The 23763-nt window shown below is 41.4% G+C and overlaps 1 protein-coding gene across 2 annotated transcripts in view; it reads left to right on the forward strand.

The window, feature by feature from the left end:
• Positions 1-23763, forward strand: part of CDH11 (cadherin 11) — an 86034-nt gene that overhangs the window by 17286 nt on the left and 44985 nt on the right. The window contains exon 2 of one of the 2 annotated variants that reach the window (XM_040982086.1): positions 22068-22466. In XM_040982086.1, the coding sequence (XP_040838020.1) occupies positions 22239-22466 (228 nt within the window). In that variant the 5' untranslated portion in view covers positions 22068-22238. Of the gene's footprint in view, positions 1-22067; positions 22467-23763 lie in introns of those variants that run through there. The other variant, XM_040982087.1, reaches the window with a different exon arrangement.

The raw sequence follows: 23763 nt of genomic DNA on the forward strand, positions 1-23763 counted from the left end.
CAGCAGATGGGGCTGACAGTGCAGTGCTCCTCTGACTTTACTGTTAGTAATTGTCCATTAAGAGCAACTTGATGGCAGAGGCAATTCTGTGGATATTAACAGGCAGCACAGCACAGTGGTTAGCTGTGAGAGCCTGTGCTTCCCTGGATTGAAATGGCAAGGACTGATGAGCTTTTCGATTTTTAGCTGAATAACTAAAGAGCTGACACTCACTTTTTCAATTGCAGAATAAAAGTAGGAGTGCCTATCTCTTTGAGTTACTATGAAGAGTAACTAAGGTAGGTGTCCAGATCTTTGGGATCGCTAAGATCCTAACTGTAGACTAATTGCTGCTCTGATCGGCAGGTATTGAGTCTTTTACCTTAGGCATGCATTGGAATTCTAATCATAGTTAGGGTAACCTTCTTCAATTGCTTCATTCCCAGGAGGTTTGGCTTGTGAAGGTCACTGCTACCTTAGCTCCTCAGCCTTACCTCCCACCACCTCATCGGTCAGGTTTGACCTTCAGTAGGATACGGTCAGTTCCAACATAGTTATAGTTAGTTCTTTGCAGGTTCCAAAGCCTCCTTTTTCCCTTCCCGTCCCGTCCCTTCTCTTCCCTTCCCTTCCCTTCCCTTCCCTTCCCTTCCCTTCCTTTTCCTTTCCTGAGTTATTCATTTATTTGAAAGAGTTACACAGAGAGACAAAGAGACAAAAAGACAGATCTTCCAACCACTGATACACAGATACCCAAAATGACCAGTGCTGAGCCAAGTCGAATCTAAAAGCCAGGAGTTTCCTCTGGATCGCTCCCCATGTGGGTATTAGGGATGCAAGCACTTGGCCAATCCTCCTCTGCATTTGTCAGAGCCATTGTCAGGGATCCTGACCAGGAGTGTGGAGCAGCTGGGATATGAATTGGGACCCCTGTGGGATGCAAGCATTTTAGAGGCAGCTTTACCTGTATGCCACAATACCACGTTCCACCCCTCAGTTCTTCCTTGATGACTCTTTTGGAGATTAGGGAATTTGCGATTGGATCAGTCTTACTATTAAAGCCAGTTCATATAACTGGAATTCCTAGTCTTGGCTCAAATCTGGGAAAGGACCTCCATGACTCCAAAGATTACATTGTCTTCTAGTTCCATCTGAGCACTCCACATAGAATTTTGTCCACTATGCTTCAGTAGTAGATGAGAGAAGAATAAAGCTAACTTCAATATCATTACATCTATGTGCTTTAGTCCTGGTAGTTATAGTTAATATTCATTGAGTGCTCCCTGCCTACCACCCAGTGTTCAACCCTTGACAAAACTTCTTTCAGTCTTCATAGCAATCCAAGGGGAAATGCACTACGTTATTACCTGTAGTTTCAAAGGAGATCAATTGATGAGGAAGAACACGGGTTGGCTTTGAACTCAAGGCTTTTGAACCCCAAAGATCCTTACAGCTTGCTGGGTCAAATAATGAGCAGGATGATGAGGTAGTTACCGACATCATTGCAAAGTTGATTCCCAGACTAGCTTTGTCTGCATTTTGCTTTTCTCGGTATTTGAAGTTGCTATAGTAACGGAGTCTTACACAACAGAAATGTATCATTTTGTGATTTGGAAGGCTAAATGTCTGAAGTTGGATGTCTTCAGGGTTGGTTCCTTTTGAAGGCTGTGAGGAAGAATCTGCCCCATGCTTTTCTTTGAGCTCCTTGATGCCACAACTTTGCCTAGTTTGCAGAGGGTCTTCTACTTATGCCTAAATTTTCTATGCTTTTGGAACTGCCAGTCATGATGACTTAGTGGCTGCTTTCTTGACTGCAACTCAAAGTGACCATAGGCAAAGACCTTGTTTGCATATACAGCCACATGCATACATATTGGAAGTTGGAACTTAAACATCTTTTCAAGATACTATCTGTGTTCATCTTTAAGATCATACCTTTAGCCATGAATGCATCCTGGTGTATCTTTTTCTACATTTTCACCCAATAAGTGATCATCAAATGGTGTTTTTGCAACCATTACCTTGCAACCCACTAGAGAGAAGGTGATAAACAGAATTGTTAGGATTCTCTTCTTCATGGAGCTGAAGTTTCACATTGCCTCCGACTACTGGGATAAAGCCTTCATCATTATTCCCAAATGGCTCATCTTTTGGGCACAGTGGATGGAGCTTCATCGATTTGAGTAATCAAAAGAGGATAATCAGGAGACAAATGTGAATATTTATTAAGATTTAATTAACTTTGCATGTGCACTGCTCCATTCATTCACTGCTTTGCTGAGTGGTCTTGTGATTTCTCCATCTATCCATGATTTTTGCTGATTTACATGATTTTTGCTGATTTTTACTGAATGGGTGTCTTTCCATGCCTCCCAGACAAGGCTCTGCACGCAAGGTGAGTCTAACCAGACTATATCACTTATTAGATGGAAGAATGATTAGCCTGTGCTCTGTTTAATTAAGCATCACTTAATGGGCAAACATTCCCTTTAACAGACTTGCTGTCACCTCATCAGTTATTTAAGGCAGTTCATTTCACAGCAGCAAGAGAAAAAAAGAGAGAGGAACAAATTCTCATTCGCTGGAATGTGATTGGTCTGAAGCAAAGCATAGCTGTCTAGAAGATGCGTGATTGCTGGTATGATTGTGTGCTTCTTCTGTATTTAGTCCCAGCCTTCTTAGTGAAACGCTAATCAGGGTCAGGTCTCACCTCTTTATGAATGATTTTGTAAAACCTTCATATTCTTCATCTTAGCTGGCAGTGTCTGCATGCAAGCAGAATGGCTCTGCAATTGAATGGGAAGATAACTAATGCCCTTAATTTTGAAAAGAGAGCTGTGATTTGGTACATACAGTACAGATCAGGGGAAATCAGAATGAAATTAATTTTCCTGTTTGCATAGGAATCATCTCTGTTATAATGTGAACTCCTTTTTTTTTCCCTAGATGTTTTTGCTGGAGGTTTAGAGATTGCATGGTGGATGTATTTGGGTGTATTCCTTATAGCTGGGGTGAAATTTAGGTTAACCTATTTTATCTGATCTCAGAAGTTGGGGAACTTAAGTTCTCTGATTCTTTCTTATTTATCAAGTCATGAGTGCTCATTTCTACCACACAAAAGGCTATAAAAGTTAAGTACCATTCATGCTTCTTGCTCAAGATCTGCCATTGTGGATATGAAATAGAGTAACGCAATAGGTCCTCCCAATCCCCTCCATCAACTGTTGAAGGTGGGAAAGAGGTGTTTTTCCCATTACTATCTCACATTCATCCTATGTCTGCATCCCAGGCATTCCACTCCTAGTTTCTGAGGGCTTAACACAACCAGAAGAAAGCTGAATCTCTGATGTAGCTGTCTATATGTTTTAACTGAAGGACATCAAAAAGATGAGTATTTGATTGTTTCTGCATTTAAAACTGACTTTTTATGTACTGTATTTTCGTCTTTTCCTGCTTCAGTATAAATATGAATCCAAGCATTTTCTTTACTTGCACTGCCCAAAACATCACTATAAGTTTTACTTATTGTGTGTGTGTGTGTGTGTAGTGTACCATCTGCCTACATTTCTGCCATTTGTTTTTGTGCCTTATCTCTTTTCTGTTTCCTGAGCACAGTTTAGTTTAGTTTAGTTTCAGGAACACAAGATTTAAACATCTGTCCTGGGTGGTTGTACATGCTGTTCCCTACACCCGAATTTATGTTCCTCAACAGGATCACTTGGCATATTCTAAACTTCAGGTCTTAATTCAGAATTGCCAGCGTATCCATCTGCCTCCTCATATCCTGCTTGAAGTTAATCTCTGGGCTCTCCTTTCCCTTAGGACCCTATCAGAGCACCTGTCATGCTGTATTTATGTACTGTCTTCATGTTGACATTCTTTGGACTTCTTCTCAGCCTATAAACATACCTGTTATTCTGTCTTCTCATACCATGAAACTGCCACCTTGTTGTTGCCTATCTTTACACAAGTCTAGGTTCCTACCCTCAGCTCTGAGCATGGATTGATGAATGCATTTCTTTAGCTTTGAGATATGTATGAAGATACACCTGCAAGTGCTACATTCTGAAAACTCCTTGAAAGCTTCCCACGAATCCAGTGTGGTACATGCTGTGAATATCAATCATCCAGATTGCTAGACTTGTATATTAATTATTTTTCTAAAAATCATTGTCAGTGTGAAGGATGAACGATACTTTTTTCCCTAATTCCTTCATCAATTAGTGTCTTAGATGATGCTTTCATCCTGAGCCCTTTACATTGTAGGCCACCTGTCAATACTGAAGACCTTGTTCTATTCCAAGGAAATCAAAGATCCTTCTTTTGATGTCTCTGACCTCAGTTGCGTTGACGTTAAATGTTCCCAGACTGCATTTCCTTCAAAACGGATCTCTTGTACTCAACTGTGTTACTTCTGTGAAGACTGAGAAAGGGGATTCTGAGTTCATGGATAAAACTGGTTAGAAAAAAACTCTGGATTTAGAATAAAAGTAACTTGAGAAACATGCAAGAAGCTACAAATCAAATTTAATAATTTGTTGGAAAAATTGAATAAAAACAACTTGGATCCTGAACATTGACTTACTTCATTATTTTTACAGATGAATTTTTAGTAAGATTACCAGACAATATTTAGTGTTTCCAGTTAAACCTGATTTCCATAGAAACACTAAGTAGCTGTTAAAGTATATACAAGGGGTCTTAAAAAATTCATGAACTTGATGCATATTACGACAAAGTATGGATAGACCAAAATAAACATCACCTCAGTAGGTTCCCCTAAACCCTACTTATTCTTTTTTTCTCTTTACTTATTTGAAAGAGTTATAGAGAGAGAGAGGAAGAGCGAAAGAAAAAGAGAGAAAGAGAGAGAGAGATCTTTCATCTGCTAATTCACTATCACTGCCCAAATGGCTTCAATGACTGGGACTGGACCAGACCAAATGCAAGAGCCAAGAGTTTCATTTGGGTCTCCCAAGTAGGTGGAGGGTTTCAACAATTTGGTTAATTTTCTGCTGTTTTCCCAGGCGTATTAGCAGGGATCTGGATCAGGAATGGAGCACCTAGGTCTCCAGCCAGCATCCATTTGGGCTGAAGTCTCTACCCTTTGATGCTGGCTCCAGATTGTTTGCCTGTTAAGATATGGAAGACTTGATCCCATAGAGTGAAGGAGAGTCAGCCACCATCCAAGCTTCTAGTCTCAAACCAGGATTCATTATCTAAGTCTTGTAACTAGGAGTGGAGTTATTCCACTCTACCGCAAAGTGATTTTTGTGAACTTTTCGGTGTTTTTTCCTGAAAACATATTATCTGAGCAAAGCAAGAATTGGGTTAGCATGGGACACAACTCTTGAAAAGAAGTGAAAGAGAGAGAAAGGAGAGGAGATGGCTTGTCGGCTGATTCACTCACCTTCCAGCTGCAATGGCTGAGGATGGCCTTGGCCAAATCCAGGAGCCCAGAGCTCCCTCTGTGTCTCCCTCATGGCTGACAGGGCTACAGTTACTTAGTCCATCCTTTGCTGCCTCTCTGTGTGTGCCAGAAGGGATCTGGGTCAGAAGCAAGGCAGCCAGGATGTAAAACACCCTTGAGACTCAGAGCCAACCCTGAGAAATGAGCTCTTTTAAGACAGTTTTATAATGGATCTCTATGACAGTTTTGTCAGTTGCACATACCCAGCTGAGCTTGATTGCAAATGTCAGGTGAGTTTTCATTGAGGTTAAGTCTGTAAAGAAACCAGAGGTCTTTGTTCTGTAGGGCATTAAAAAACTAGCAGAAGGAAGTCTACTGAGGATAACCCAAATCACACAATACAATAAGAATAAGCAATTTACTTAAAAACTGTCCTTTTAACCAGTATACATGATGTCCAATTGTCTCCCACATAAACTTTCCATTCTCTTTGTTCACTATGAAGCTGATTTAAAATTCTTTTGCTACTTATAAGTGAAAGCATTGTACTATTCTGCTGTAATCCACATTTCTCCTTCTCATCATACTTTTCTTGTTCCAGGATGGCTTCATAGAATGAAAAAACACATTTCCATCAAGACCCTTTTTATTCTTTGCAGAAAAAAAAAAGTCATCTTCTCTCATCTGTCTGCTCCAAGTTCAATATGAGTGCCAAGTTTTTGATTTGTAATTGTTTGAAGGAGGCTTTGCTTCGTGTAAATCTGTTCAACAAGCTGTCTTTTTTTTTTTCCTTTTTGTGTATGGCCTCGGGGACATTTCTTCCGGCTTTTATTTTGGATAACATTTATGCTTCACCCTGAGTTTGTTCAAAGTGATGCCTCCAGTTCTTCCAATACACTGCCTACCTTATGTCAAGCAGTCAATATCTTGCTCACTTTAAGGTAGCATTGCTTTGCAATTAGAATCTTGTATGAACTTAAGCCTCTCGTCTTCAACAGGAAGATCTTTCTTATCTTTCTTATGTTTAAGTCTTTGGAAAATATAATGTTTATTTTACAGTGGGAAAAGTGTTTGTTCCGTGTGTGTGTGTGTGTGTGTGTGTGTGTGTGTGTGTGTGTGTGTATTTAACAGAGTGAGAGACAGAAAGAGGCAGAGAGAGAAAGATTATGCTCCATGCACTGGTTTATTTCCCAGATGGTTACAACTGCTAGTGCTGGGCCAGGCCAAAGCCAGGAGCTGGGAGATACTTCCAGGTATCCCACATTGGTGGGAGGGACTCAAGTACTTTGGAATATTCACTGCTTTTCCCAGAGCATTATCAGGGAACTGGATTGAGGTGAAACAGCCAGAACTTAAACTGACAATTTTTTTTAACAACTATGCCACAACAGTGTATATTTTATACGTTCAGTATTGAATATGCCTTATTCAAATTCAGTATTGCATATGCCTTATTCTTTATATTAAAAGACCTGCTTCCTTAATGTATCTTTAAGTATACAGTACAGTACTATCTACTTTAGGTACAGTGATGTGCAACAGATCTCTCAATCTCTTGTTTAAATGAAATTTTATACCTGTTGATTAGCAAAATTAAAACTTTTTATTTCCCCCCATCTTCAGTTTCCTGGCTATCACCATTCTGCACTTTTGTGAGTTTGGATATTTTGGGTACTTCAAATAAATGGAATTCTGCAACATTTGCCTTTATGGTGTTGGCTTAGTTCACTTGGAATAATATCCTCAAGGCTCATCCCTATTGTGTGTTCAGCAGGAAGAATTTTATGGTTTCTCAAGCATTGTGAGGTGGGTATTGCTGAAGGGAGTGATGCAAGGTAGTGAAATGTTGACATAAGAAAAGGATTTAAATTATGTAGCAGCAGAGGGCTCAGTTCAGTCCATGCAATGTAAAGTAGCATTCAGCAGAATTTTGCAAACAGACTCAGTCCTGTGGCTTGCTGGGACATATCTGTCACAAAGGGGGGAAAGGGAAAGAAAGTGAGGTATATGTACTCTGTGTGTGTGTGTGTGTGTGTAACTGAAAGAACTATAAGGCTATAGTCACTATGAAGTTTGTAGAGTCTTTGATATGATTTAATCCAAAGGTTGTCCATCTGGAATGGTGCAAAATCACTATTGAGTCATTCATAGATATCATAAATAGCATCACTGGCTATTTGATCTATTCTGATGGGAATAAGTCCCCCAGCAGTGATAAAATACGTAAGGCAGGAGTAGATTACAGGAAGAATAATCTAGTATGCCTTGAATGGAACCTCAAAGAGCTAAGCAGTGCAACTTGGCTTCTAAGCAGAGCAGCAATCGGAATGAGGACAAATCAAGCCTTTTCCCAGCAGGAAGGCATGCACTTGTAACATGGAATAGCCCCATAGGAGGAATGAGAGACTCCAGGATGCCTCCTTGCTGTTTCTGTGTTTTGAAGTGCCACAGTTTCTTCTAAATCTGCCTTTCTTTGTGAAGTCATAGTGCTATGTTTAATGTCTCTTGACCATTTTTATTTTTAAAATATATTTGTATTTTGAATTTTGAATTATGTGGTACATTTTCATATAGGCTGGAATTCCCCCCCCCCCCAAACTCTCACCTCCTGACCAGTTTTCCCCATTTTACTACAATGGTGTAGTCCTTCATAAGAAATCATAATTAGGCCCGGGGCAGTGGCGCAAGTGGTTAAGGTCCTCGCCTTGCATGCCCGGGATCCCATATGGGCGCCAGTTCTATCCTGGCAGCCCTACTTCCCTTCCAGCTCCCTGCCTGTGGCCTGGGAAAGCAGTTGAGGATGGTCCAAAGCTTTGGGACCCTGCACCCGTGTGGGAGACCCGGAAGAGGCTCCTGGCTTTGGATTGGCACAATACCGGCCAATACTTGGGGAGTGAATCATGGGATGGAAGATCTTTCTCTCTGTCTCTCCTCTCTGTATATCCGCCTTTCCAATAAAAAATAATAAAAATAAATCTTAAAAAAAGAAATCATAATTCTATCAATGTCTTATTTAAGTGTACCCCGACATTGTTGGTACAGACAATGTCAGACATTCCAGCATCCCGTTGTCTACACTTGTCCAACAGTTTCATTGGGAATCCATCTTTTGTCTGGAAGCAGGGATGCATGTTGCGTTATACCCCCACATATGGTAAACCCCAGTACTGCATCAATATATATTTCTATAATTGAGAAGCCATGAAACAATTCTTGACCTCTTTTTAATGTTTGTCATGTAGTAAACTGCCTTACTGTGGAAATGTTAATTTCCTCTCTGTGTATATCCTTGTGAAACTAGCTCTATTTCAAATATGCGTTCCTTCATGTTTCGTGAGGCCTGTGTAGCTAGATTAGAATGCTGCAGTTCAATTCCTGGGTGCGATGAATAACTTAAAAGTCAAAGACAGTGTCATGGTTGGACTCACAATTGGGAAATGCCTGTTTCCTAAAAGAACAAGCCTTGCTTCTGTGGCTCTTGGGCAGCCATCCTTGAGATGTGTGCAAGAGCAAGAGTTTCTGTCATTAAAGTCTTTCCAGGAAGGCCATACATCTTTGTTAACAAATTTCATGGATTGCATGAGTTCTTCATCTAGTCCTTGATTGAATGGGACCATCCAGGGTTCAAAGGGGGCTTTCATCTATGAACTGAAGTGGGAAAGCACTTGCTTCCACGCTTTGCCAATTTGGTTTCCTAACAAGGCTTTTTGGAGGAAGATGCATTTGATCATCAGTGTGTAAGATCCCTGGGAGTGAAAGCAAAATCTATCTCTCACTACGTGCACTTCTCTTAGGATGATATTATGGCTCTACAACCACACGAATCCTTCCAGGAGCAACACACCAGACTCTGACAATGATTAACTCAGGAGATCTCACAGACTTATATCCTGTTGAAGGTGATTACTTTAGGTGCTGGACTACTGTGGTGACCCAAGCCTGTAACTTCTTTAAGATCAAAGAACATGTCTGAAGAATATCTTAGTACCTAATATTGCAGAACATCCTAGCTTTCATAAATATGTTTTGAGTGTTTTCTATATAAAAAATGAAAGGGGACAGTGTAGTGGTACAGGGAGTTAAGCTGCAGCCTTGCGGCCTGCATCTCATATTAGAATTCCTGGAGTTGATTTCACCTGTGCTTCTGATCCAGCTTCCTGCTAATGTGCCTTAAAGGTAGCAGATGATGATTCAATGACTTGGGTTCCTTCCTCCCATGCTGGAGGCCTGGTGAATTTGCTGGTTTCTAGTTTTGGCATGGCAGCTCTGATCAAATGAAAAATCTGTCTCTCACACACAGGTTTCCAAATAAATAAATACAATTTTCAAAAAAAATTGATAATTAAGTTGTGCTTTTCCAGAAAACAAGGTTTAGTGTCTGCAGAGGGACTTGCCTGTGCCTCCCTCGGTCTGTAGCTGTCTTACATGAGCAACATTTCTCATTGGCGTTAAGTCACTCTCCTCCCCCTACCACAGCCATAGTCCCCCAGCCAAGAAGCTACAGCTGTGGTCAGCATCCACACAGTTTGATGCTCTAACTTTCCTTTGGATTCTTGGCCGTACAAAAGAGAATACCTGTGTACATCAAAGAGATCTGTTAACAGAGTCTGGCAGCTTTGAGAGGCCCAAAGAAAAGGAAGACATTGTGAGTACTTTCCGTGATAATAAAAGTTAATTTACATGTATCTACAACCCACACTATTCAAGGTGAAAAGCCGAAACTCTTAAAATTACCAAAAGAAATTTAAGTTGCCACTGCTGTCAACATTTCATCATCCTTCTCTTCACCTATATGGCCCACATTATGCTTTTTACAAAGAGCTTCCCAATCCATTATCTCACTCGACCCTCAAATTAACTTGGGGGCGAGGGAGGTCAGACATCATTCGCCTTTTCTTTTTATTTATTTTTTGTAAGAGGAAGCTAAGAGAGAGGTGAAGTGAGTTGTCAGTTGTCCGTGGTTCCACAGTTTCCCAAGCAGAGGCCTCCTCGCTATGCCAGGAGGTGATGAGCACTGAAGCATGAATTCACTCACCCACTGCTGGACAGAGACAGGGAGTCAGCTAGCAATGATGGAGTTAGCAATCAGAAAGATGTAAGAAGTGGTTTCCTCTCTGACTCAATGTGCAGGAAAGCTGAATCTCTAAGATTGATGGCATCTTGCTGCTTGTTTGGTTGGTTAGGGACTATGAACCCAGTGTGGTCCTGTATCCCACTTGATGGTCCCACATCCCTTAGGTTGTCAGGGGCAATTGCTGACCACTTTTTCAGATTCCCCCACCTAACCCAACTCTTTACTGCAAAGATGAGGAAACTGGGGCCCAGACTGTGGAATGCATCTCTGTAAGCAGTTGGCAGGTCTTTGAATGCCTAGTACACAGTTCACTCTGCACCTTTGTTCATATATATCTTCTTGCCATGCTTAAAATGGCCATGGATCACTTGAAATGGGATCAATAAGAAGACACAAAGAAACTACTTTGTAATTTATGTTAAATAAGATTTACTTATTTTACTTGCAAGAGTTGCTGACACAGAGAGAGCCTTCATCTACCCAACCACTCCCCCAAATGATCGAAGCAGCCAGGGCTGGGTCAGTCAGAAGCTGGGAGTCTGGAGCTTCCTCCACTTCTCCTGAATGGATGCAGATGCCCAGAGCTTCAGCTATCCTTCAGTGTTTTTTCAGGCCACAAACAAGGGAGCTGAACCAGAAGTGGAATAGTCAGATCTCAAATGGGTGTCCATATGGGACACTAGCAGTACTGGCCGAGAGTTAGCCTATAAGTCACTGAGCCATCCCCAATTTATGCAGAATTTTAAAGTCCTGCTTGTATGCTATTGGGTAATACAGATATGCATTGGAAACTCCTTAGGAGCTGTAATAAACACTGATTTTTTTTTTTTTTTTTTGCAGTCTCATTGATTTTGATTGATTCAGGGTAAGGTCTTGGGCAATGGCATTTCTAAAGCCCTGAAGATAATGATAAGGCACAGTAAGGCACAGGCAGGGTAAGGGACCTTGTATGGATTTTAAGTTCCACTTGGGGAGAACCCACATTAGCCCTTTACTCTGTGGTACACAGCAGCAGGGAATTCAGTGAGAAGTTAACAATCATCCCAAATTGTAGAGAACTTGATATACCCTGAAGAAGAGGAAGATCCAATCAGGGCCAACAACTTACTAAACCAACCTTTGTTAATGTTTTCTAACAGGACTGTGTGATTTAGACTAACGGGAATAACCACTGCTACCTGGGAGAAGGGAAATGGGGAGACTAAGGTTAGCTGCAGCAAAGATTCTAGTAATGAATTACAAATAGGATTTTTTTTTTTTTGCAGAAATGCATTTGTAGTAATAACTATTACTGCCAGGCAAGTCAAAAATTCATGTCTCTAATTCACAATAGGATTAACCTGGGATTATGGAAAATCTAATTAAGTGAACCATATTATCTGAGGCCCACAAAAGCCACTTAACGTTACCTTTTAAACTCCTGCCTGTCTTAGAATGTTCAGCATAGTCTTCAGAAAATGTTCCACAGACGTCAAAGATCCTTGACTAGTTTGCCGTATCCTATTCTCATTTATTCTTAACATTAAAAAAGTCCTATTACTTTTGATGAGTGACATTAATATGCCTGAAAAAAAAAGAATTAGGGTTGCAAAGACTGAATTATTTGAAACAACCATGAGAATATTATGAGGCTATTGTGGGTGTCTGCTTCCTAAAAAGAAAGGTGTAAGATACCTTGTGTAGCATAACTTGGTATTTTAGAAAGTATTTAAAAATGCTGCGGGAGTTAGTGCATGCTTAGCATGATGGGTACGTTCAGAGGTCCAAAACAGCTCACCCACATGCTGGCAAAAATCAAGCGTCTTCATGTGTTTTATTCTTTATGCCCCGCACTCAGAGTGAAGCAGGTCTAAGGTGAGTGTGTGGACCCCAGGGGGTTGGGGGCACAGGATGGATTTCTCAAGCTCTAGGCAGGAGGGGGTTGAGGCACTGTCTCTCCTTTTAGTTTGTTTCTGAGGACTACACTGAGCTCTTGTTTACAGTAAGGCCACCTTAGGACAATTCCTCCTCTCCTTGTTTATAGGTTAAAAAATGGACCTTGGAGAGTGGTTCTCTGCAAGACATCAGGTTTCAGGGAAAATACGCAGGCTTTTGTCTTTAGTTCTCTGATAATCTTTAAACTCTGAGGTCTTTCCCAATGAATGTCCTTGTTTCCATAGAAATGGTTGGAGGGGGAGATTGCTTGAAGTTAGGTTTTAGAGAGAGGGTTTGGGCAGAGGCTGTCAGTGTCATCTTTCATTTGCTAATGCTTTTCCTTCCCTTTTGTTTTTCCTCTGAAGAGTTTAAGTTTTTGTCCTATTTTTAGGAAATCAGTGGCTTATTTCTGTTTCCCGTTTGTCAACGAAAGGACTTCACAGGTGAAGATCTGTTTAGTGCCATCCAATTGTGAGATTCCAGGATTTAATGATGTAACAAAAATCTCTAAGTAGGAAGCAGAAAATTTACATTGAGGGTAACTAATCCTGGTAGAATTCTGGAGCCCAACTCTGCTATGAATTTTAAAATTGAGTGTCTAGCCCCTGGCTTCAGAAAATTTAAAAATTTCAATTCTAGATACTCTTTACTCCTAGATCAACCTTTCTTTTAAAAAAAGTTTTATTTTAAATGATGCTTACATAGTTGATCATGGTGTGAGGGATCTAATATTAGGGGAAAGTGGGTGTGATCATTGTTTCCAGGTTTTCTATTTCTTTTTCCTGTCTCTGGGGCAGGGTGGGGGGAGAGGTGAGACAAGGGGAGAAGCTACATCCAGCTTTCCACCTGTCCCAGAACTCAGGGATGGAGAACAGCCACCCCTTATTGGCCCAGGGTCCCAATGTGATGTATGTTGTGAGGGTTCTGCCCAGGTGGTTTTGAAAATTCTAAAATGTTGTCGATCTCGCCAATCCAAGGATGAAAGAACATTTTCAATGTCCGTCCAGTGACATAGTCCACCTTAGGGTCTCTATTTGCCTAGATATTTGCTGTCATCGTTGGGCTGGGGTAGTTGTTCAGTTTGTTCTGTCCTTCTTTCTCTACTGAGGTTCTCACAGGTGGGCCCATGGCCCTGTCCCCAGGGCTCACAGACCCAGCATCCACTGTACAGGCAGGCCCAAGGACCTGGGTCAGGCAACTCAGGCCTCACCAGAGCCCCCCACACCCACACCCCTGGGGCTCCTGGCACCAGCACCCATCGACCTTTCATTTCATGGGGCTGAAGGCCACACCACTATCTCCTCCTTCATCCATGGCTGTTCAGATCTAAGACACAAGATACTCTGTGCCTGCATGGTGTCTGGAATGTCGCTTTCGTCCATTTGAGTTTTGGTGTGCAAGCCCAGAACCATGGGACCTCCCCCTGAGCTACTGCAGTGCCTCCAGAGGTCTTTGGGGATGTGCTTTTCTCTTCCTAGCCACTTCAGGCTCCTCTCTTCATGCACTGTCCCAGGTGATAGCCATGCCATCACCGAGCACTCAAAGTAGGTCTCTTCCAAAACGGGATAGACCTTAAACATGATATGTGCACTAGATTTTAAGAGCTAGGTGGCTTTATTTCACTCAGCTCTCTTAGTAAGTTATATAGTGATTATACATGAATATACTATATTGTCGGGTCTGTTGAGTGGCAACATATCCTTAAAATTATGTTGGCTCATTGTTAAACTTTTTTAGTGTGATTTCTTAAAGATGTTTGGTCACAAATGATTGTTTCTATTGGACAGCAGTGATCTGCTTTATCCCATTTCCCTCAGGCACGTCTGTTATGGCATTTAGCAGTCTATAACGCTGGTTTTGTTTGTTTACTCTTAACACACAGGGGGCCCCTGGAGTCCTCCGTGAGGTTTGTATAAATGAGTGTTATCCAGTGTTATACTTTATAGCGGGGGACTCCAGAAAGTTCATTGAAAAATGTAATGAACAATAAATCTGTTTTGGTTCCTAATGCACATTTTCTCTGAATCTGTCACACCTTACATATTTTTTTTTTGAAGGGACAACATTTCTGCGTTAGCTTTTTAGTCACCTGCTAGGCACTGGGCCATGCACTGTGTTACAGCCGTGAGCAGCAAAGGCCCATGTCTGCATGCAGATGACATGGCACGTGTAAGCGCCTTCTGACAGCAACTGTACCAGGATTGTTTAGTGCTTTACCTCTTTTTTTCTCTTAGCACTACCGCTTGGAGACTGAGGAGTCACACGGCCAGTGAGTGGTCACTCCTGCCCTCCCATCTTCTACTGTCAGCTGTGTTCTGTGCCCATGATCTTGACTGTTCTGTCGCAGTTGCCACTGCTCACTTCCCTGTCTCATGCACATATCTGACAGCTCAGGCCCCATCAGTCTCCCGATCAGAAATCCTTAATGAATTTGCACTTTGCATCACGTGAAGTTTGATTCCTGATGCTAGGATTGTTCACAGGTTTGCTTTGCCCAACCCTAAGGGTACCATTCCTCTTATACTCGATGTACTTGGGACACTATGTAAATGGTACAGTTTGTGGAATGGACCTGCCAGCTGGATCCTGTACTTTCTAATGAGATGAAAAGTTCACCTCGGAACTCATCTTCGTCAGCGCCACACAGACTCACAGGCTTCTGCCAGCTAGAAGACCCTTGAGAGATTCTTCCCACAGCCTTCAATTTACAGAAAGAGAAACTTTGTTGCAGAGAAAGTATGCATTTTCTAAGTTGGCATAGGCCTTGGATGGCAGGACCTCCTCTAGAACACATAGGTCATGACCATGGCCTTTGAAATATCTCAGATATTTTCTCCATCTGAACAAATGATCTTCTCTGGTGTCCCTTGGCTAAAAGAGATAGCTGTCATTTTTCTCCAGATTATCCTGGTTTATCAGGCTGGTTGTTTTGATGGTAATAGAAAGTTTATTCACATTAGTTCATGTACAGGGGGCTTAATATCATCCAAAGGATAGGATGCTGCAAATGAGTCAGTTGGAGCTGTGTCCATGGGGACTGGAGCGGGCAGTCTCAGTCCTTATAGCACAAGTTATGCATTTGCCATTTTATATGCTTTGAGACACAGTATATAGGAGTGGCTATATTTGTCACTCTTTGGATTCATTTTTAGGAATTTATTGTTTTTTATTCAACAGACAGAACAAAGAGGGAAAAAGAGACACAGGGCAATACTCCATTTGCTGGTTCATTTTTCAAATGCCCAGAATAGCCAGGCTGGGCCAGGGTAAAGCCAGGCCTCAGAACTCAGTCTGGGTCTGCTGTCCCCTAGGGTGGAGACTCAAAGCAGGCACTATGATATGGCATGTCGACGTCTTAATTGCTGAGTCCAACACTTACTCCTCTCCTTGTTTTTGAACTAGCTTGCTCACTCTGTCCTTGTCCATCAGCCGTCACTCTGTGGCTGTTGCTTCCTTTCAGTGCATAGTTTGAAGCGATGGATGGTTGGTTCGTGCTTTGTTTGGACTGTGCATGGTTTGTCCGCCATGACTCAGAGTAGGCGTGAAGACTCCAGGTGCTGGAGGCTGTCTATATGGGTCTTTGCCTGGAAGAGGCTGCAGTAGGCAAGTATGGAAAGACAGTACTGTATGCTGCAGATTTGCCTGCAGAAGTGTCGTCCCCAGTTCCTCTGTGTTCTTGCGCATATTGACATTTGCACAGGTCACATCCTACCACCATTTACCTGATTACATCTTAGCCTCATCATTGTCTGAAGACAGATGGAAGGTGTGTTGATGTTCACATATTCCCCAGGTGCCATCCAGGCCCAGCACTGTGAAAATTCCTGCCAAATGAAGGGATGGGCAAATAAAGAAGGCTTGATACGTATTTATAATCCTGAGATGAAGGAAGCATTTGTTACTACAGATGACATTACATTATGTTAACTGTCTGTTTATCATTGACATGTAGCCCTGATATTACCTCAGGTAGTTTAATTCATGCAAAAGAAAAATTGAAAATAAGATCTATCTCTCCTTCCACACATTCATTTAGAGCATTTATTCATAGTCAGTGATGACTCTGCTGACAGTGTTATTTCCTGTACATGCTGATATATTTTATTCATCACAATAATTAACATTTAGAAATATTACAGTGAGGAAAAGACTTTCTTTGAGGCTGAACAGAACACAAATAATAAATTCATTTGCACATACTGCACTTAATCATCTTATCATTTGAAAATGCTTTAATTACCTTGAGAGATAAATAATCACTTTTGTGTGAGACTTGGGGCCTTAATTTGGATTCCTATAATAGATTGTGATCATGAGACCCTAAGGATATAACGGCTGCTTACATATACTTAAAAATGAATGAAAGTGACATTTAACAGATTATAGTGTTGGAGCTGAGTTGGTTGTTGGAAATGAATCACATACTCCTGTTAGGCTCAACTCTAGGGACCCGGATTCTTAGAGTCTGGGAGTCAGATAAAATAGTTGCAAGCCAGCATGAGTTTTATAGTTATATAAAAGTGGTTTGCAGTTGCATCACCAGCATTCGTGGGTGAACTTGGGTGGGTTGCTCAGTTTGTCCACACCTCAGTTTTCTCTTGGATAAAAACTCAGTGATAGTATGTACAATTTAGTGACAATGTAATAAAGTGCATACTGCCCAGACCTAGAAAAACCAAGCACCTCACCTAGCATAGTGCAAACTCTTACTAGTTAAATTTATGCAACCCATACATGATAGAAACATGATAGGATTTGGGCCTAAGTTAAGCAGACAGAGGTAGTGAATGATCTTGCCAGTTCCAGAACTGAATTTACATGGTCTGTATCTGTCCAGAAGCAAATATAGACTCAGCTGGTAACTACTTTTAAATTCCCATTCATCTTCAGGGACTGTCTTAGTTTTTGATGAGGAGCCTTAATTGTTGCATGATGTAACATTTGAATTTGATATCAAAGAGCAAGGCAATATATACAATAACTCTTCTGTGGTCTCTGCGTTTTATTTTGTACCTGAAAAGCAGTAATTACCTCAAATTTATGTGGTGTTGTAAGAGTAGAAAGCAAGGAAGAAGGATTGTGATTCAGTAATTCTTATACTACTACCTCTCCCCTAGTCTTTATAATTTCCACAGACATAGCATAAATTCCTGTGATTTGATTTGAAAGGAGAGACCAGCTTAGTGCTGAGTGATGAGATCTGAACTGGGAATAAAATATGCTTGAATTAATTTGCATAATAGAATCCGATTGGTTACAAAGCAATGTTTGTTGAGAGACCAGAGCCCTAGAGCTCACCAACAAGGGGAGGTTACAAATACAGAAATGGGGTTTTGAGTTCTGGTGTGGGCCTTGACAAAATTCTTAATGTAATGATAACCTGTCTTCAACTGTAAATTAGCTACCTGTAAATGAAAAGAGTGGGTCAGCCTGACTGATCTTCCCAGCTCTGTGGGGAGGAGAGAGCTGAGAAGCTAAATCTGCCTGCTTTTAGCTGAGCTCTTTCGTCTCTTTTTCTCCTCGATAACAATTTCCAGCAGGAGTCCAAATATACTTAAACACCCATAGATGTCATTTTCTTTTACGGAGACAAAAGCAGGCACAGAAGGAGAGCTTCATGCTCAAGGCATGGTAGCTTATGACGGACTAGCTGCTCTCAAGACAGAAGGGTGAACCTTCCACTTAGAGCTGGTGGTTTTGCAAATCCATTTTCCTGTCATGTTATTACTCCTGTGACTTTCAACAACATTTATTTTCCCCTCCAAGCAACATGCTCCTGTCATAAAGTCTTCCTGTATGTTTTAGTGAAACCTCAGTGCTTAGGTATCTGGGCATACTGCTGGAAAGTGCTTTAATGGAAAGATTGTTCAAAAACCGCCCTGGGGGATCTTTATTAAAACCAATTAGAACACTGATCTATTTCTGTGATCATTACCAATGTCAAGGTCTTCTTAGGAGGGCAGTCTTCTATTAATTTTCATGTGAGAGTTCCTGCAAAGTCTCTCTCACTGAATACATCCATCACTTCTTTGGATTGTGAAAACATTTCTTTAAAAGAGAGAGAGGACAAAAAGAGAGAGAGAGAGAGAGAGGAGAAAAGAAAAATAATCGCTTGGATGCTTTTCTTTACATATTGAGAAATTTTGAAACAGAGGCTTGCAAATAAAAAGCCGAAATGAACTACTGTACACTGCATTGTGCAAGGATTCCGTGGTTCTCTATTGTTGATGGGCAGTCACCTTGTTTATCTTCTCTTTAATTACTGTTATGATTTCCTTTCTAGTTTTCTTTCTAGCTTGGTTAGTCCTTTATGTCACCGTCTCCCTCCTTCCTCTTAATTTTCTCAAAGCTTACATTAGAGGTAAGCGATTGGCAGCTAATGCTTGGGATGCCTCCCGTACCTGAGTGTGAGAGATCAGGTCCTACCTCTGCTTCCCATTCTGATTTCCTTGTCACTTGCACCCTGAGGCACAACAGCTGGTGGTGCAGGTGCAGGAGTCTCTGTCACCCGTGTGGTTCCCTAGAATTGAGATTCAGGTTCCTGGCCTCGGTCATCCTGGACATTTGAGGGTGCACCAGCAAATGCAAGACCTCCATCTATCTATAGTCTAGTAAACTCTTTTGTAATCATAATGTCCTTACCATTTTTGCTGAACTTCAAGTTGCTGTTGCTCCCTGGTTAAGAACAATCACATGGCCACTCAGCTGTCACCAGAAGCCAAGCCTTGCTCAAATTGTTTAATTTCTCTAGCTTCAGTTTCTTCATCCTTTAAAGTAAGAATGTCCATGGTACCCATTCCTATGGTTGATCTAGAAATTAAGAGATAATACAAAGGTTATAAAGTTTTCAGAACTATGGTTTAAAAAGTCATTTTCTGAATATATTTTCATTCTGAAAGTCAACAGAGTCAAAATTATGTCCTTAAGTTCTTCTCATTCATAGCTAGAATTAACCATTAAAATAAAAGCAGTGAGCTTGATTAATAACTTTTTGAAAAACATCTTGGGTAGCAGGCATTTGACAGGGCAATGCCGCTTGAAACACCACATTCACCATCAGAGTGTCTGAGTATACGTCAGATCTTCCACTTCCAACCCATCTCCTGGTTAATGCACATCCTTGGAAGACAGTAGTTCAAATTCCTGTTCCTTCACACTTATATGGAAGTTCTAGATTGAGTTCAGGTTCCTGGTTTTGTTCTGGCCCAATCCTTACTGTTGAGGACATCTGGGAAGTGAGTCGGTACAGGGAAGATATCTCTTTGTCTTTATTTTTCTCTCTTTGACTTTCTGCCCTTCAAAGTGAAAGTAAATACATGTTTAAATAAAGTGAAAGCAAATTGTTTTTTCTGTTGTTTCCAATAGAAGAAAATGGGTAATCTTTTGAATGCAAGAGTTAATTTTATTGTTAATTGGTCCTGCAGAAACTCTTAAATTCATTAGTATTAAGCAAGAATTTTATAAAGGGGAAAAAAGTTGTCATCTAGCTTCAGCACTTCTGGTGTCAGAAATAATTGTGCTTTACAGCAAAATGGCAGCCAGAAGAAAGAGGTGCAGAGATATCAACTCTAATTAAACCCTTTCTTTTAAATACACTTCACAGTTTATACGCAAGAATAATTTATCGCCATGTGAATGAACACTTAATACTTGGCATGGTACAAAATGGGCAGGGTTCCTGTGGCACCATCTGTTCTTTCTGTTCCTTTGCTTTTTCTTGAATTTCTGTAGAGGCAGCATCAAGTATGAAGTCAAATTGTGTGGCTCAAATCAAACCTTCAGATTCTATAGATGATTAGCTTTGGTTTCAGATATTGGACATAATAATCTTTATTAAGAAACATTCCTCAACAGTACAAGGTGTTTGTTCTAGTAACGAATCAGTTTATGAATCCCAAGAAATGCCTCATATTCTTTCCCTGGAATCCTAACCGAGAGTGTGGCACTGAAAGCCACTTGTAGAACATTTGGTTTCATTTGGTGGAACCTGAGGCAGAATCTCCAAGAGACGATCTGATGAAATCTTGTGATGAATCAAATGCATATTCTCAATCACATCTCCAGCTTTCTGACTTCCATGCAAAGGTCTGACTGTTGCTTTAGGATGTAATCTCTCCCTGGACCTCTTCTTGGTCTTTGCATAGAGTATGGCTTGCTATAAATAGCAGCTGATGTATTATTAAAATCCTGGAGTCTATGGTGAAGACTGTTAAATGATGACATGGCCTTTATAATCTCTCTGTGCCTTCCCCCCCGCCCCCGCAGTCTACTGTGTTTCTGAAAGTGTCTGCCTACAATAAATATTGATGCTTTAGACCCTCTCTGTTCTCTGAAGAGAGGCTAGCACAATGCCATTACAAGTTATCGTTGAGGGTATTTATGGACACTTAGAGCTGATTGTACATCAGCTGCTTCCCTAGTTTCCATCTTGCCATAAAATAAAGGAAACCTGAAAGGTGAGGGTTGGCAAAGTCAGAGACCATCAGAGAGAATGCAGCCTGCGAGGTGAAATCTCACCAATTCCCTCATTCTCTAGCATGCTTGGACAGGAGGCCATGCTACTCTGTTTGTGGATTCCTCTCCTGGAGGAAGCACCTCAGCGCCCTCTCCTGGACATCTCCGTCTGTAAGGCAGAGGCGGCTTCTGCTGAGCGAAAACTCCAGATTTGAATTACCGTACTTGGGAAAGAGGAGAGCCTTTACAGGTGCGGTTTCCCACTCTGCGTTGAGCCTCGTGTGGACATACAGTGCTTGTCATGTGACACCACGGGTACTCTGACAGTGCATTGGCATGCCCAAACTCCCCTACACTGCGTGCAGTTACTGTCCACTTTAGCAGGGTCCACTCTCTCCTTCCTGTCTCTCTTTTCCCCACTTTATACAAATCAGATAGCAACAAATTATTCATTAACGGGCTATTCCGACAATGTGCAAAGGGTGCTTTAGTTTCATTTGGAACCATTAGTGTACCCATGGTGTCACATGACACCTCAACATCTAGTTGTGGGCCAGGCTAAAACCAGTGTCCTGGAATTCCATTCTAGTGTCCTATATGGGTGATAGAGGCTGGAGTACTTAGGTTGTCTGCTGCTGTCCGCTTATGGACATTAACAGGAAGCTGGACTGGACATGGAGTTGCAGGGATTCACTCTGTCACAAGGCTGTGAGATGCTGATACGCCAGGAAGTGGCTTAAACCCCTGTACCACAATGCCAGCTGCTATTCCATTTTTCTTCTTATGATCTTGACTCTCATTTTAGAACTGAATCCAACCATCTCATTCTCTAGAAAAATTCCTGAATTACATGCCAAGTACTGCCCCCATGTTGGAATCTGTCCCTCTCTGGACTTCGCATACTGCACTGCTTTCCTATTATACAAACTAATCAAAGTGTACTTCTGACCAATTGAAATAACAGATGAATATAGAACATTTGCTTTCTGGTAGGGATTGTGTGAAGAGACTTACATACATTACCATTTAATAACTATGATGATTTTGCAGCTTGTATGGTTCTAATATTAATTTTACAATGAGCAAACTGAATTAAAAAAAAAAAAACTACCTTATTCCAAACCAGCATGTAGTAGGACAGATACTCATTTAAACTTTTATTCAATAAGGTTGTAACAAGGTGGGGATGGAGCCTGAAGCCAACCTAACCTCTCTCTCTTTCTCTCTCTCTGCTCGTAGAACCTGACTGGGGAAGGAGGCACCCCTGACGTGATGTGCTCAGCAAGTGGAGACATTCCATTCCAAGAGAGGGCTGAGTGACGCACCTGGGAGGCCACAGTTGGAAAGGTTGCCGGACGGACTCTGGAAGGAGAGCCAGCTCCATTGCCTGTGCCTACCACAGAACCAAAAATGAAGGAGAACTACTGTTTACAAGCTGCCCTGGTGTGCCTGGGCATGCTGTGCCACAGCCAGGCATTTAGTCCAGAATGGCGGAGCCACCCACGGCCCTCATTGCACGGCCACCATGAGAAGGGCAAGGAGGGGCAGGTGCTGCAGCGCTCCAAGAGAGGCTGGGTCTGGAACCAGTTCTTTGTGATAGAGGAGTACACTGGGCCTGACCCTGTGCTCGTGGGCAGGGTAATGCTGCTTTCATGTATTCTTTGTCTCTTTCTGCTACTGGACGATGGAAAAAAAAATCTAAGAGGGAAATTGCCATTGGTTTAGCATCAGTAAAATACCAAAGTCATCATATAGATATGCTATAAATTTCCTGTCTATAAATTTTGACTTATTCACATTGGAGTAGCTTCTGTACTTAACTTAGCACTGTGCCAGAAAACCCATGCTTCTAAAGGTTACACAAGTGTCTAATGAGTGGAAATGTCTGTAATGTCTTTTACCATTCTCCAGCTGGAATATATCTTTGAACACACTCTCTGCTCATCTTAGATAAGCCTTCTTTGTGTCCTTAAAACTGTCTGTATCACAGCTTTCTTTTCTTTATCTCATGTATCTCCAATTTGCCTGTCTCCCCCTGTAGGTAGTCAGTGGTAGTGCTGTCCCTGTGTCTCCAGAGGCCAATACCGAGCTCAGGATTGAGGAGATGGACAGATGCACTTCATAAGGATGATGTGTTCTCCTCCCTGTTGCCATAGGAACAGTAATGGTTGGGCGCAAAAGCTTTGAATTTGTAGCATTAGTCAGGTTTTCTATTCTCTGAGTATCCCTGTAAAAGTTCACATTTATAAAGTACATCAAAAGTATGTTAGAAAAAATGCCTTCATTTATGGTAATACTAGAAGCTTTCTTTTAGAGGATAGTGGCATTATCTACGATGAAATGGATGCTTCTAAATATGAGTGAAACCTTACTGTGTGCAAATGGAGTAGTAGGAAGATTGTTAACTAGGTTTGGATGATTTCTGATCTTAAAAAGTTCAGGATTGGGTTAAGCAAGTTCCATGTTGATTAAGGAAGAGCTGGTTCCCAGTGATATGGAGACTTGTACATGAAACATTCTGAGAATTTTTAGGAACTTTCCCAGGAGGAAGTGGTTAAGGTTGGGCAGGGGAATTGCAGAAAGACCGTGGGAACAGCTTGGCCTCTTTGTGCAGCAAGCAGTCATCATGCCTACCAGCAGAGATCCTGGAAAAAGAAAAATCAGGGACAAGGGGTAGCAGAGAATGAAGAAAAATCTCAGTATCTTTGGTTGGTTTCAAATACTCAAGTCAGTCATGTGAGAATGAGTCTCATGTTAAATTGGATGGAGGAGAGAAGCATAAAGGTGATTTTGTCCTATGGATCATTGTTTCAAAGTAGTGCTAAGGCAGTTCTCTATAAATAGGGCAAATGGAGTTGGTGGTTTGGTCCCTAGGAATCTCTGATTTGATGCCATTCTAGGTTGAGTGCTTTAAGATGCCCTGAAAAATTAAAGT

This window comes from Ochotona curzoniae, unplaced genomic scaffold (genome assembly GCF_017591425.1).
Source record: "Ochotona curzoniae isolate NIBS_2020 unplaced genomic scaffold, NIBS_Ocur_1.0 contig_3622, whole genome shotgun sequence".
Taxonomy (NCBI): Eukaryota; Metazoa; Chordata; class Mammalia; order Lagomorpha; family Ochotonidae; genus Ochotona; species Ochotona curzoniae.